The sequence below is a fragment of the Macaca mulatta genome, chromosome 10 (assembly GCF_049350105.2).
Source record: "Macaca mulatta isolate MMU2019108-1 chromosome 10, T2T-MMU8v2.0, whole genome shotgun sequence".
Taxonomy (NCBI): domain Eukaryota; kingdom Metazoa; phylum Chordata; class Mammalia; order Primates; family Cercopithecidae; genus Macaca; species Macaca mulatta.
This window is the reverse complement of record NC_133415.1, coordinates 55,943,001-55,960,003: the sequence shown is the minus strand read 5'-3', so window position 1 is coordinate 55,960,003 and position 17,003 is coordinate 55,943,001. Positions and strand designations below refer to the sequence as shown.

Sequence of the window (17,003 nt, the reverse complement as noted above, 5' to 3'; positions counted from 1 at the left end):
TGGTATCTCATTGTGGTTTTGATTTGCATTTCTTTGATGGCAAGTGATGATGAGCCTATTTTCATGTGTCTGTTGGCTGTATGAATGTCTTCTTTTGAGAAGTTTCTGTTCACATCCTTTGCCCACTTTTTGATGGGGTTGTTTGCTTTTTTCTTGTAAATTTGTTAGAGTTCTTTATAGGTTCTGGATATTAGCCCTTTGTCAGATTAGTAGATTGCAAAAATTTTCTCTCATTCTGTAGGTTGCCTGTTCACTCTGATGGTAGTTTCTTTTGCTGTGCAGGAGCTCTTTAGTTTAATTATATCCCATTTGTCAATTTTGGCTTTTGTTGCCGTTGCTTTTGGTGTTTTAGACATGAAGTCCTTGCCCATGCTTATGTCCTGAATGATATTACCTAGGTTTTTCTTCTAGGGATTTTATGGTTTTAGGCCTAACATTTAAGTCTCTAATCCATCTTGAATTAATTTTTGTATAAGGAGTAAGGAAAGGATCCAGTTTCAGCTTTCTACATATGACTACCCAATTTTCCCAACACCATTCATTAAATAGGAATCCTTTCCCCATTTCTTGTTTTTGTCAGGTTTGTCAAAGATCAAATGGCTGTAGATGTGTGGTATTATTTCTGAGGGCTCTGTTCTGTTCCATTGGTCTTTATCTCTGTTATGGTACCAGTACCATGCTGTTTTGGTTACTGTAGCCTTGTAGTATAGTTTGAAGTCAGGTAGCGTGATGCCCCCAGCTTTGTTCTTTTGGCTTAGGATTGTCTTGGCAATGTAGCGTCTTTTTTGTTTCCATATGAACTTTAAAGCAGTTTTTTCCAATTCTGTGAAGAAAGTCATTGGTAGCTTAATGGGGATGGCATTGAATCTGTAAATTACCTTGGGCAGTATGGCCATTTTCACAATATTGATTATTCCTATCCATTAGCATGGTATATTCTTCCATTTATTTGTGTCCTCTTTGATTTCACAGATTATTTTAACTCAACACATCAGAGGCATTGCTGCCAGCACACCACAAATAAATTTCCCTTGTCCTGTCGCTGAAGAAATACACAGTTGAGATGAGAGTTCAGATGAACGTGCAATTCACCTCTCATCGAAGAAAGTGTTCTAAATTGATCAGCTAGGATACACACATATGAAATGACAGCAAATCAAAATACTAATTTTTCCCATGACCACATGGGCTACCGCAGCACCTACGTTTCTCCTATCCCCTCGTTAGGCCTTGAATTAGAGCTCCTTGGTCCACTCATGCAAGGCAGTCCAGAAAACACATCAAATAAACCGTGTAGAATAAGATTCCAATATCAAAATATTTATCAAAAAAGGAAACATTGAATTACCACAGACTTGCTGGATATGAATACAGTTTTATATTTCAAAATCAGTACAGGATACTTTGAAAATGACAATTTTGGTATTCACAGAATGGATTTTATATTATGACTGCTTCTAAAATTAGCTAAGTTTGGTATATCATCTTACCCTGTAAAGGACTTTTATAAAACACCTATCATATCAAAGAGCTGTCTCAAAAAAAATTAGCCAAATCATCTATATGCAACTTAGTCACATCTTATTCACTCACATCAATGAGACTTCTCTCTCTGAGGCCTGACAGTTATGAAGTGAAATGAGCGGCTGTGGTTTACTCCAATTCTAGCACTCCCTCCTGCCTCCAGCACTCTACACAGCAATAACCTCTTTTGTGAGGCTGGGCATATGCTGAAGCCACTGGAAGTGAGTTGTCTCAAGTTTACTTCGCCTTAACTCCCTGGACTGCAGCTAATGTCTTTCCTTCCTCCCTCTTTGTTCTTTCACAATCACTCTTCCTTTGAAAAAGTAATATTTATATCTGTCATCCTGATGTTTCCCTTCCTACCTGTTTTTTTATAGATAACTGCGACCACTTTTTTCATCTGTATTCAGCAGTAGTATACACATGTAATCTCTATTTTCTCATCTCATACTCTCTCCCTGTGGCTAGAATCATGCTCAGAAATAAAAGGAAATTAATGCTTGCCCTTGATTCTGTTTTTCTTCACATTGTTGTCCAATGGTTCTTTTTCCACATTTATCTAAAGGAAGACTATTCCCTTGCTATTCAGAGCTATGCCCAAGGACCAACACCAAAATCACCTGAGTGAGAAATACAGAATCGACCAGAGTGTGCATTTTCCAGAAGCTCTTCAACTAATTCATGAAAATTTGAATGCCCTGTTCTACCCTGATGTGCTTTCATATTTGTTTACCCTAGTTGCCCTTTTTGGCCTAGCCTCAATTTCTTCCCTATTATGTCCCTGAATTAATTACTACTTTATAAGCCATAGTGTTCCTAATGAACTTTTCATCAGGCAATACCTTCTTTAATTAATTTCTTCTCCATATATCACCCAACACTATTCTTTTCAATTATGTTAATTTGACCTACATGATACTATCCCATGAGGTTACCACACTATCTATGAAACTTAATTCTAGCCATACATGGCTAACCATTTTTGGTGATGCTTATCTATGGTAGATAAAACGCAAGTCTGTGTGGTAAAGTACCTCAATCCTTAACACCTCCCCAGTAGTGAGGATGACAGTAAGAGTAGGAAAATGTTACTCTAATTCTCTGACACATGGTGGTCCTGGAAGCTCAATTTATCTTCTTTCCTATTTCTAACACCCTGTTCTTCCTTCTTCTACAAAATAATTTCACTTTACTACCCTCCATTACATGCACCAACATATTTTTTAAAAATTTATTCCATGTACACTCCACCCTCCTTATTCTTACTTTCTTTTATTCATTTCCTCTTTTCTCTTTCCTGATTTGGTTCAGGTCTTAGACTATCTTAAAATAGAACTCATAACTCAGCTCCTTTAGTGGTACTCCCAATAGAATCAACTGCTGACCCTTGGTTAGAGACACAACTTATCACCATTTGACTTCTCCTTTACTTATTATACAGTTAACAGGACATTTTACTTAGCTATTAGACTATGTTAGTACCCATATTTTAAAAGAAACATTCCATCAAGTGATTTTTAAATAAAATACGGTTCTCACCTGCTCCTTTTCCATTGACTATTCTGTTTTCTTTTTCATGGGAAGGTCCAGGTAAAGGCTCTGACACTTTCTTGGGGACATGCTGCTGAGGTAATATCAAGAATGAGTTTCCATTTTAAAAATTATAATGAGTTGCATCAAGAGATTCTTATGAATCTCTTTTTATGAAAATGGGTCTCACTCTGTAAAACCAGGGATGAATGTAGTGGCATGATTACGGCTCACTACAGTCTCAACACCCTGACTTCAAGCAATATTCCTACCTCAACTTCCTGAATAGCTGGAACTACAGGTGCATATCGTCATGCCAGGCTAATGTTTTATTGTTATTTTTGTAGAGACAAAGCCTCATTATATTGCCCAGGCTGGTCTCAAACTCCTAGGCTCAAGGAAACCTTCTACTTCTGCCTCCCAAAATGTTGAGATAACCAGTGTGCAACACCATACTCAGCCCTCATCAATTCCTTTAAATAAACCTCAATGTTGCCCAGGCATGGTGGCTCACACCTGTAATCACAGCCCTTTGCCAAACCAAGGTGGGTAGATTGCTTGAGTTCAGGAATTTGAGACCAGCCTGGGCAACATAATGAGAACACATCACTACACAGAAACACAAAAAGGAGTCACGCCTGATGGTGTGTGCCGTATCCCAGCTGCTCGGGAAGCTGATGTGGGAGAATCACTTGAGCTTTAGAGGTGGGGACTGTGGTGAGCCACGATCATGCCACTGTACTCCAGCCTGGGCAACAGAGCAAGACCCTGACTCCACAAAAATTTCAATTTAAAATATGAGAACAAAGTGAAATACAAACAAAAAACAAGCCTAATTGCTCAATGAAATACGAGCTTAAGCCAAGAAAGAAAGGAAACCACATGAAGTACAATAAAGTACATGGAGAGATAGATCTCTAACAGAGCATTTTAGTCTTTCATATCTCTAATAATACTAATTAATATTTATGCTGCAATTAGATTTTGTAAGTACTTCTGTGATAGAGATTATTACTATAGGACATTTAATTACTTAGATATGGTCATCTACCACTACCTGAAATAATATTATTGTGACAGAGAGAGAAACCTGGAACTTACTACTTTCCACCTAGAAAAATAATTGGTCACCAGAATTCTAAAGAGTAATTTATGGCTTGAAAAGGTATATTTCACAGAACGTGAGTGGGAGCTAATAAAAAGTATAAGAAATGTGAATCTGCAATAACAATGTTATGATTCCAGTTGAATGATACTAGAAAATACATTGTAATCCTCTTTTCTACTGATGACCTATTTCTTTTTTTTTTTTTTTTTTGAGACAGAATCTCTCTGTCACCCAGGCTGGATGGCAGTGGCCGGATCTCAGCTCACTGCAAGCTTTGTGTCCCAGGTTTATGCCATTCTCCTGCCTCAGCTCCCGAGTAGCCGGGACTACAGGCGTCCGCCATCTCGACTGGCTAGTTTTTTTTGTATTTTTTAGTAGAGATGGGGTTTCACCATGTTAACCAGGATGGTCTCGATCTCCTGACCTCGTGATCCACCAGTCTCGGCCTCCCAAATTGCTGGGATTACAGGCTTAAGCCACAGCGCCTGGCCTGATGACTTATTTCTAGTTTATTTCCTTTTAATGAATGGCATAGTTTCTCAATATAACACCTTAAAATTTATACATCCTTCAATATTAAAAAATAAAACGAATCTAAGCAATATTTTAAATATTTAATCGTGAGATACTTGAGGTATATGACTTGAAACATTCCATTATATAAAAATTCACTTGTTTATTTATTCAGATTAAACAACTATTAAGGCTGAATGTCTCATGCCTGTAACTCCAGCACTTTGAGAGGCTGAGGCAGGCAGAACACTTGAGCCAAACAGTTCAAGACCAGCCTGGGCAACAAGACAAAACCCAATCTCTACAAAAACTACAAAAATCAGCTGAGCACGGTGACACAGGTCTATGGTCCCAACTACTTGGATGGCTGAGGTGTGAGGATCACCTGAGCCCAGAAAATGGAGATGGGATTGAGCCAAGATCTCACCACTGCACTCCAGCCTCAGTTACAAAGTGAATCACAGTCTCAAAAAACAACAATTAAAATACTTCTTACATGGAAGACTGTATTCTAGGTACTCCAGTATACACACTAATATGTTGACTGACCTCCAGTACCTCATGGTATGCAGGAGCTTCCAATGATTCTTTAAACAACTAAATATAAAAATTTCTGAAACTCAAAATTTTAGAATGTGATATAAGGAGTTTGAGTGGTTATTTTATTTTGTAAGATGTAGTCTTGTCCTGTCACCCTGACTGGAGTGCAATCATGCGATCTTGGCTCACTGCAACTTCAGCCTCCTGGGTTCAAGTGATTCTCCCACCTCGGCCTCCTGAGCAGCTGGGAATACAAGCATGTGCCATCATGCCCAGATAATTTATGTGTTTTTTCTGCTTTTAGAGGCAAGATTTCACCATGCTGGCCAGGCTGATATCGATCTCCTGACCTCAAGTTATGCCCCACCTCGGCCTCCCACAGTGCTGGGATTACAGGCATGAACCACTGGGCCTGAGCAAGTAAATAGTTTAGATAAATGCAATGACAAAATTATGATGTTAAAGTCTTAACATATTGGTATTAAGAGTCTCTGCTTTGAGAAATGTTTATTTGCAGCAAAATACACGTTATTCAATTAGATGAAGAGTTTTATAGAAACCCTCATGGGCAACTTATAAAACACACAAAAATCCCTTTACGATACAAATTTTGAAAGCATAAATTTAAATTTCTATATTTTCACAATTTATATTTTTAAGTCAGATACAGTATTTTTATGTTGTCCAGGTTTTTCTGAAACTCTTGGGCTCAAGCAATCTTCTTGCCTCAAACTCTAAAGTAGCAGGGACCACAGGTCTACACCACCACACTCAATGATTTTTCTACAATTTTTAATATTATTTTAGTCTCGCTACAGAACCAATAATATAAGAAGAGAAACAATCCCTCCTAAAAACTGTGTGATACCAAAATTATAAGTTTCCAAGGGGAAAAAAAAAATCTATAGACTATGTGCTCAACGTTTGGCAACTAAAAGGTACTGGTGGATTCCATGATTACTGCAAATAATTTGATCCCATGAAGATTTATACAAGCATATATATGATAGTTACCCTCGTATGATTTAAAAGTCAAAGTGTTAGTATTTATCCAAATAAACCTTAACCAAATTTCATGTTTCGTCTATTGGAGAAAGCATTTCCTAATGTGATTCTCCTGTCACTACTTATTTTCCAGTTCGTTTTTTTCAGCTCACACCCTGTCACAGTACTTACCAATCTTTGTTAGTTACCAAAGTTAAACAAAGTTTTTGAATCAACTAGCCCCATGTATGATTTTCTCTGACCAACTTTCCATTACCATCATAAAACTATGATAGGTATACCACTGCTAAGTTTTAAAAGTAAATACTATGCAAAACTAGATTCAGAGTGAGAAAATTAATTTTACAAGAGACCACTTTATCTTAGTAGCAACACTCAAGTCTTTGTCATCTGATGTAGGCAATGAACCCACACACAGTTCATGGAAAATTCTGGAAAGCAAAAATATACAATAAAAATGAGCAAGTTGGCCGGGCGCGGTGGCTCAAGCCTGTAATCCCAGCACTTTGGGAGGCCGAGACGGGTGGATCACTAGGTCAGGAGATCGAGACCATCCTGGCGAACACGGTGAAACCCCGTCTCTACTAAAAAATACAAAAAACTAGCCGGGCGAGGCGGCGGGCGCCTGTATTCCCAGCTACTCGGGAGGCTGAGGCAGGAGAATGGCGTAAACCCGGGGGGCGTAGCTTGCAGTGAGCTGAGATCCTGCCACTGCACTCCAGCCCGGGCGACAGAGCGACTCCGTCTCAAAAAAAAAAAAAAAAAAAAAAAAAAAAAAAAAAAAAAAAAAAAAAAATGAGCAAGTTGATTTGTTTACATTTTTTTTAACTGCCAGTTTATATCCAGCTTTCCCCTCAAAAAAGGAAAACATAATCTGGGGAAAGGTCAGTGACCTATATATTAAATAATGATTCTTGATATAATTAAAATATGTCCTCTGCTGTAAAAGATTTTAGTTACCTACTTCTGCCTCCACCTGTCTAAATCTATAAAATATTCAATGAAAACTGACCTTGAGCTCTACAACAAATAGTGACAGTAATTTACCCTCACAAATTATCTGTCCTGAAGCTGAACTTTAAATTCAATTAATGGATGACATAAATTTTGTTACGTAATCTGGAAGAAAACCGATGACCTAAAACAAGGTAGAGAGATCCACTGTCTCTTGTCCATGATCTATCTCTGGTTAAAAGACTAATCTGCTTTACTTCAAAATGTCAATCTTGATTCCTCAGCATGGAAAAAACTTAGGAAGGTCCTATTGCTTTCCTTTTCCCTAAATCAGTAGAGGGAAACCCCTGCAATTTTGAAATGTATGAAAGCTAAATGCCCAAAAGTCAAAAAACAAAGGTGTATATTCTTATTGAGAATACTTTTCCCAGAAAGATTAAAATTCTAACAATTATAAAATCCCATTGTTTTTACTCTATAGGTCCTTACCTTATTCAGGTCCATATAAACTAGCAAGCCCTTAAAAATTTTCATAGGCACTCAGGTACACAAGGACAGAGACTGCTGAAAAAAATAGAGTCCTGGTAGTTGTGCCTCTATTTCTCTAACTACTATCTAAATATCTTTCTTCCTTCCTATGGGCTCCCAAGTCCAGATTCCACTTCTGCAAGGCTCCACAGAAGTCTCCAACCTTCAAATCTTCAGTCTATGAATGCACAGATTCCTGAAAGGATGGCCTCAAATGACCAAGTGTAGGAGCCCGCTATATCCCTGCTCCTGAAAAACAAGCTAACTGGACTCTCCATCTCCTGCCCCCAGCATAGACATACTACCAACTACCCAACTGAACTCCATGACTGATTTCAAGCCAATCATGCCCCTGACCTAGGCTACATCAACAAGGGAAGGACATCAGTGAATTGGGAAAAGAGGCAGAGGTGAGGAGACCACTTGTCCTGGGCCACAGATCTATGTAGTTCAGCAATCTCCAGCCCCTTAGTATTCCAGGGGCTCTAAGCCATGCTCTGTAAGTCAGGATGGAAGTAGATGATATCACATTTCTCTCTGCTATAGACACTACTCCCAGTGTCTCAAAATGTTTTAGCATCTTTCAGTAAAAATCTTCATTTGTCAGTCCTTGATAAGAAAAAAAAAAGCAGCAAATTTTTTTACAGCTCCCTTGAACCTTCTATTTTAATGTGCCTTTGTAGATAATTCCCAACATCTTGTGTGTCCATCATCTTTATAATTTATCGATTGATAATTGTTTCTCTTCAAACTTGGCCTTCCCCTGCTTATTCCATTCTTACCCACTTTCCTTGGGTTCACTAGTTAATTCTACACACATTTTAGACATTGGGTGCATGAGACTCACTCCCGTTTGTATTACTAAAACACAAGTCAATAGGATATAAAAAGAAGGAAAAGTATTGGGCTTTAAAATGAGCACAAATCTCATTTCTGCCAATTCCTATATCTAAGAAAAAAATCCTTATCTTTTTGAGACTCAAGTTCTCTATGTAAAGAATCACTTGACCAGAATGTTCAACCACATGTGACAATACTAGAAGGTATTTTAATTCATTCTAAGATTCCTTAAAATTCTGTAATTCTATGTGCTTTGGATTCTGGGAATACAAAGCCAGCAGAATTTGAAAAAAGAATAGAAATAAAGAAACACCAAAAAAAAGCAGAGAAGAACGTTTTAAAAAATCAAGACAAGACTATAGAAAATTCATGGATAAAGAAACAAGACTACAAAAAGTATTATGGAAGTAAGCAGAAATACTAGCCTAAATTAAAAACAAAATTGGGAAATCAAATAATTTCTAAGACTTGCCTAAACTTGCTTTTGTAAAACTTACTGTCCCATGGCGAAAGCTAAGTAAGATCTGTCCTCAAGGCTTTGATGGCAAAAAGAAGATACTGGTTACCACTGAAATTGTCAAATTTATTACGACAGACTCTTGGACTAACCACATTCTAATGATAACATTAAATGAGTGTTGAAGGTATTTAAACTCTCACTAATTTAGACATTAATTAAATTAATGAATCTAATTAATCTGATTCAGACCTATACCATGATCCAAGTGCTGCACAGATGTCTATCAATTTATGCTGAGCAGCAAGGGAAGGGACTTGGAAGGCAGGCAGGCTGACAATCAACGTGGGTCAGCTACCTTGTTAAGAATAGGATCAAAAGCCTATTAATCCACTGCTCAAATCCATAGTTGTTTATTTAATAAATGGTAGGTTATAGGAACACAGATGTTGTGATGGCCTTATGAGATGATAAATGCATAGGACATAATAGGATGTCGAGCCCAGAATGCAACACTCAACAGATGTTAGTTTCTTGCATCTATATTTACTTGGTTAACATAATTTTTTAAATCTATAAAATCCTACCTGACTCCAGATTAATCAGAACTTCCAAAATCTATTAAAGAAAAAGGCAAAATGCATTTTAAATTAATAATAAATGTATAGATTATTAAAAGCATAAGAATGCACAGAGATGCATGCCTGTAATCCAAACTACTCAGGAGGCTGAGGCAGGAGGATCACTTGAGGAACCCAGAACTTTGATACCAGCTTGGGAAACAAAGCAAGACTCTACCTTAATAAAAAAACTTGTGCACACCTGTGTGTATGCTTTAGATCCAGTTTTTGTTGTTGTTATTGTTGTTTTTGTTTTGTTTTGTTTTTTATGCATAAGACTGATGCTTTGTTACAAAGAATTCCTTTGTGAGCATGCCTGGGACGTTATTAGAATTAACATTGATTATACTTATTGGTAGGTAATTAATGCAACAAGAACTTTGCATTATTAAATACAAAGAATAATAAAAATATTAAACTTTGGTATCTTCAAGTGAACTGAAGTATACAAATCATCCTAGCCAAACCCTATGAGATTGAGTAAAAATTTTATTGTTAGCAGAACAGGTGTGAAGAGTCAACAGTGTCAAAGAGCATGATTTCTGGAACAAAATATGAGGGGCAGTTAAAACAGAGGATACAGTAGTATCCCTTATCCACTATATGTGCAGAAAGACATACTTGATATGGTTTTCTCTGCTGTCACACCACAATAACAATCATCAACAAAGAAGGCTTTTGTGGCCAAATGTGTGGAGAGTTTTTCCCCACCAACAAGCAAGCAATCATGTCTGCTGATGACACAATTCAATTCTCCACTCTATCTGCAGATAACATCAGATTTAATTTAATTTAGAAATTAAACTTTATCCTAGATATGTATGTATAGGAAAAAACAGTTTATAATTCAGTACTATTCGTGGTTCCATGCATCCAATGGGGGTCTTGGAATGTATTTCCCATGGTTAAGGGGGAACTACTGCACTTATATTTTAATAAGACAACATAGCCTCTCTAGCTCTTCAGTTCAAACTGTTCAGTTTAGGAGAAAACACCCTTTCACCAGAAGCCTGCAAAACATAGGAAGCAGATCAGAAACAAGAATCCTTGCAAAGACTTTCCAGCCGCCAGTGGAAAAGAGCTCCAAAGAGATCAATGTGTTACTCTGGCTACTACTCTTTGGGGAAGGTGCTGGGTGGTTTACTTAGTGGTAGCTATTTGCTCTGCCCTCCATACAACAAGGCCCAAATTCACCTGCCATTTTACCTCCCACAGAAAAACCACTGAAAATATCACTCTTTTAAGAGCTTATCCACTATGAACCACAACTCACATTCAGAAAGTAGCTTAAGAAACACTGGGGAGGTGTGACAGGCTGCCAGGCAATACTATATGATGCGAAAAATATATAGAAAGAAAGCTATATCAAAGCCCTTTTACTACCAGAAAGTTCCAATGCTTGCCCTTCTCCCTAGTAAGGGAAATAATTCTTTTTCACCTTACATAAAGCAAAACTCTCTTGCCATCCCTCATGACAGAATCTAGTTGTAGGTGAGTCATATCAATATAATAGACTGTTGTCAAACTTATCGCGCAAAGGAAGAGGATCAGTGAGGAACCTATCTATATACCTATAGCATTCACCATCTGCTCTTATTTCTAACCGAAGGTAAGTAAGAAAGACTTTGTGATTCCAGTTTTATAAAATACAATCCCTTGAACTTGTTCCCTTTCATTGCTAGAGAGTCTGTCATAACCCATATCACGGAACAAGAAGCCCCAGTTTGGGCTGTGTGGTACTACACAGTGTCCTTTTCCTCAATCCTTTCCATTATGTGGCAAATACCTATACAATCATGTTTTCTAAGTATGTAAAGCATACATCAACAGCATATATCATTCTTTACAATGATAAAGAAGCAAAAGAAAAACAAAAGGAAAAAGAACATCTCAAATGACTACATTCAATTATGGTGGAGCTCTTTTTATATATAACTATTCTAAAAGATATCCACTGTATTATTCCAAGTATATGACTCTTCTGAAAAAAGTAAAATTAAGAAGACAGAGTAAAGATCAATGGTTGCCAGGTGCTGCCAGGTAGAAAGTGAGAGGTGAACACGCATATTTTAGAGAATTTTTAGGGTAGTGAAACTGTTCTGTCAGTAACATTACAATAATAGATACATATCATTATACATTTGTCCAAATTCACAGAATGTACAGCATCAAGAGTGAAGCCTGATGTAAACTATAAATTTTAAGTGATTATAATGTGTTGATTTAGGTTCATCAGTTGTGCCAAATGTACCACTCTGGTGGAAAATACTAATAATGGGGTAGGCTATGCATTTGTGGGAGGCATGGAACATATGAGAAATCTCTGTACCTTCCTCTCAATTTTGCTGTGAACCTAAAACTGCTCTAAGAACTAAAGTTATCGATTTAACAAACATATTCACAGCTGCGCACGGTGGCTCATGCCTATAATCTCGGCACTTTGGGAGGGATTAGAGTCCCTCACCCCACATTATTCATGGGTCAACTGTGATTATTTGTTTACTGAATATAAACCATTTATTATAAAAATGAAATAGAAGATCCATTTGTATAAAAAGTTCAATTTGTTGTAATGTGACTATAGAGGAAACATACAACAGACTAACTTAAAAATCTTTTTTCTTATTTTTGTGAAAATATATGGTTTTAGCAATTATATTTAAATAAATGAATTTTCTCAGACAATAATGTTTGAGATTATTAATTAGCTACAACTACCTTCTTAAATAAATCTGAATTTCAAACTAAAGAAGTTAAATTTTAAAAAATTAATTTACTTTTGTATATACATATATACACATGCAATTGATACATATTTTTTAACTAGCCTTTTTTGATTAACCAGGTCTCTTATACAGACCTTGTGTCTTCTGTTCAGTTTTTCAATTCATACAAAACAGCATCCAGGCCATCACCAATCATTCTATGCGACAAATGCTCCTTCTAACAACCCCACAATATTGCCTCTTACCACAAGATCTCCCTTCAGCTTAATCTCTCCCATTCTAGGTTCCCATGCTGCCCCTAATCCCACTTGAAGCAGTCCTGAGAAAAGTCGCCAAATCTCTCTCCGTATTGCCCCCCAAAATTTTTGCCACCCCAGCAATTCAACACTATTTTGTTTTATTTTTCTTATCAATATAAGAAGGCAGAAATGTCAGGCATCTGAGCCCAAGCTAAGCTATTGCATCCCCTGTGACTTGCGCATATATGCCTGTGACTTGCACGTCCGCATCCCTTGTGACTTACAGGTATACCCCCAGATGGCCTGAAGTAACTGAAGAATCACAAAAGAAGTGAAAATGCTCTGCCCCACCTTAACTGATGACATTCCACCACAAAAGAAGTGAAAATGGCCAGTCCTTGCCTTAAGGGATGACATTATCTTGTGCCTTGCTCATCTTGGCTCAAAAAGCTCCCCAACTGAGCACCTCGTGACTCCCACTCCTGCCCACCAGAGAAGAACTTCCCTTTGACTGGAATTTTCCTTTACCTACCCAATTCCTATAAAACGGCCCCACAGTTATCTCCCTTCGCTGACTCTCTTTTCGAATTCAGCTTGCCTGCATCCAGGTGATTAAAAAGTTTTATTGCTCACACAAAGCCTGTTTGGTGGTCTCTTCACAGGGACGTGCATGGCACAGTATATGCTTAACTTTGTAAATTACATCACTCAAATTCTCCATCTGCTCCAGCCAGAGAATTGTGAGGGATGGAAAACAGCTGAGGGCCCGTTTGGCTCCACAGCTCGTAGAGTGCATGGCACCCTCCAAGGTCCAGTCCCAGGGGCTGCAGGGAAGCCGGGCCTGGGGACCCCCTCCTACCCTGGGACTGAGCCCCCGCTACCTGTGCTGCTTGTCTTGGTCTCCACTCCAGCACACCAGGCAGCGCTCCACTTCCCCGGCATCACACTTGACAGCCGCCCTCTGGATCTTCTGCAGTTCGGCGTCCCAGATTCGGTACCTGGAACCCGTGTAGATGTGGCCTATGGAGCTCAGGACCGTCTGGCCTCTGCGGCTCCCGAAGCCAAACGACTTCATGGTGGTGAGCTCTTCTCAGACCCCCAACCACCGGCTCTTAAGTGGGGGCAGTTCCCTGTCACATTTTCACCACCTGTCACATTTTCACCACCACCACCCCCCCTCGATCCCCACCAACCCAGCTCCAAATCCCCTATCCAACCACAAGTACTTGATCCAACCCCAAATCCGTGATCCAAGCTCCAATCTGCGAATGCAATTCTGTGATCTACTCCAAAATCCACGATCCAGCCTGGTCCACCACATCCTTCAGCAGTGACACTCACAGCCTCCAACCTTTCAGACCAAGTGAGCCTAGCAAAGCCAAAGAGCACGTGTCTGCACCACTTCTGGAAGTCGCTTGCAGGCTGAGCATGACAGCAGGTGGAGCGCTGCCTAGCATGCAAGAGTAGAGATGTGGATGCCATGGACAAGCAGCACAGGCAGTGGAGGCTCAACCCCGGGGTGGGAGGGGGTCCCCAGGCCCGGCTTCTGTGCCACCCCTTGGACTGGAGCTTGGAGTGCACTGTGCACTCTCTGAGCAGCAGAGCAAAAAGGACCTTCAGCTGTTTTCCATCACTCATAATTCTCTGGCTGGAGCAGGTGAAGTTGAGTGATTTAACTTACAAAGTTAAGCATCTAGGGTGTTTTATTTTTAACGAACACCTTTAAAACATGGTTTATATACATTATAGGAGGTGCCTAATGAGAAAACTCATTCCCCTATCAAAAATAGCATGAGTTATTTTCAGTAGGCGAAACGTTCTCAGAGAAAACTGACCGTTTTACATCCGTATCCACCTGCGTAGGTAGGTTCTTTACTTGGAATTGGGAGGTGGGTTCTGTGTTCTTGAATGGGAAGGCACATTTTTCTCAAAATGTGAGTTCTTCCTGTATTTATCAATTTTACATAGACCGAATGAAATTATCAAGGTTTTAACATTTTTCTGTGACACCTGCTGTCTTTCACTATTGTGATGGCATTTAAAAAAATCTCATAATGGAGTGAAAAACACTTGCTCCTCTAGATAGCAACATGTGCTATTAATGTCTACAATTAATCATTTACTGACAGCTGAAAAGACAAATGCATGGAGCAGAGTAGGAAACCCAGAAACCCTGAAATTATGTAAGGCTAGAAGTAAGGATTGATGAAGTAGGAAAGGATGAGTTATTAATGAAAAAAAGGCTGATATTTGAAGAAAATTAATGAAATTTTATGTCACAAACATGAGTTCCTGATGGAATACAAGTTGAAATTTTTACATATGCAAGTGAGTAAGGTACCAGAGGAAACACAAATTCTTATTTTGCAGGTACATTTTATGTTGACAAAGGCCTTCTTAAGAATGACCTCATAAGCAGACATACTGAAGGTTGATTTAGCAAACTAAAAATTAAAACTGCCTGTGTTTCAGGAAGAAACATAACAAAATAAAACAGATTATTTGAAAAATATTAACTATATTATATATATATATATATATTCAGATGAAAAGTATGTTTTCATTTTATAGGGAATTCATTATATTCTTTTTTTTTTTTTTTTGAATCAGAATCTTGTTTCTTTGCCCAGGCTGGTGTCCAGTGGCACAGTCTTGGCTCCCTGCAACCTCTGTCTCCCAGGTTCAAGCAATTCTCCTTCCTCAGCCTCCCAAGTAGCTGGGATTACAGGAAGGTGCCAGCATGCTCAGCTAATTTTTGCATCTTTAGTAGAGAGGGGGTTTCAGCATGTTGGCCAGGCTGGTCTCAAACTCCTTACCTCAAGTGATCTGCCTGACTTGGCATTCCAAAGTGCTGGGATTACAGATGTGAGCCACCATGCCTGGCCTATATTGTTTACTATATATCAGATGATATATATTGCTGATACATATACCATATATATTACAGATATAATGTTATGTAAGTTATATATACACATTAGATGAAAAGTAATATGTACATATACACATTAGATGAAAAGTACATTTTCATTTTACAGGGAATTCTTTCAAATCAAACCTTCAAAAATTCTAAAATAGATCACGGACAAGAGAGAGTGGATCTCTCTACCTTGGTTTAGGTGATCGGTTTTTTTTCCAGATTAGGTAACAAAATTTATGTCATCCATTAATTGAATTTTAAATTCAGCTTGAGGACAGATAATTTGTGAGGGTAAATTATTGTCAGGCTCTGCCAATATATTGACTGTCACTCTTTGTTATAGAACTCAAAGTCAGTTTTCATTGAATATTTTACAGATTTAGAGAGCTGGAGGCAGATATAGGTAACTAAAAACTTTTACAGCAGAAGACGTATTTTAATTATATCAAGAATCATTATTTAGTAAATCAATCACCGACCTTTCCCCAGATTATGTTTTCCTTTTTTGAGGGGAAAGCTGTATATAAACTGGCAGTTAAAAAAGTTGTAAGGAAATCAGCTTGCTCATTTGCATTGTACATTTTTGCTTTCAAGCATTTTCCATGAACTGTGTGTGGATTCATTGCCTACATCGGATGACAAAGACTTGAGTGTTGCTACTAAGGTAACGTGGTCTCTTGTAAAATTAATTTTCTCACTCTGAATCTAGTTTTGCATAGTATTTACTTTTAAAACTTAGCAGTGGTATACCTATCATAGTTTTATGGCGGTAATGGAAAGTTGGTCAGGGAAAAACATACATATGGCTAGTTGATTCAAAAAAATTGTTTAACTTTGATAACTAACAAAGATTGATAGGTACTGTGACAGGGTGTGAGCAGAAAAAAAATGAACAGGAAAATAAATAGTGACAGGAAAATCAGATTAGGAAATGCTTTCTCCAATAGACGAAACATGAAATTTGGTTAAGGTTTATTTGGATAAATACTAACACTTTGACTTTTAAATCATATAAGGGTTACTATCATATTTATGCTTGTATAAATCTTCAGGGGATCAAATTATGTGCAGTAATCAAGGAATCCCCCGGTCCCTTTTAGTTGTAAAAACGTTGAGCACAAAGCCTATAGCTTTTTTTTTTTTTTCCTGGAAACTTATAATTTTGGTATTGTATAGTTTTTAGGAGAGATTGTTTCTCTGCTTATATTGTTGGTTCTGTAGTGAGACTAAAATAATATTAAAAATTGTATAAAATTCACTGAGTGTGGTGGTGTAGACGTGTGGTCTCTGCTACTTTAGAGTTTGAGGCAAGAAGATTGCTAGAGCCCAGGAATTTCAGAAAAGCCTGGGCAACATAACAATACTGTATTTGACTTAAAAATACAAATTGTGAAAATGTAGAAATTTAAATTTATGCTCTCAAAATTTGTATTGCAACGGGATTTTTGTGTGTTTTATAAGTTGTCCATGAAGAGTTTCTTTAAAACACTTCATCTAAT

The 17,003-nt window shown here is 37.9% G+C and overlaps 1 protein-coding gene across 1 annotated transcript; it reads right to left on the bottom strand.

Moving 5' to 3' along the window:
• Positions 1 to 3,081: 3,081 nt before the first annotated feature.
• Positions 3,082 to 13,659, bottom strand: LOC695828 (putative ankyrin repeat domain-containing protein 20A5). Its single transcript, XM_015129385.1, has 2 exons — positions 13,466 to 13,659; positions 3,082 to 3,148 (listed from the first exon to the last, which is right to left on the bottom strand). Exons 1-2 carry the CDS (start codon positions 13,657 to 13,659, stop codon positions 3,082 to 3,084), a joined length of 261 nt encoding a protein of 86 aa, XP_014984871.1.
• Between the last annotated feature and the right edge of the window lie 3,344 nt (positions 13,660 to 17,003).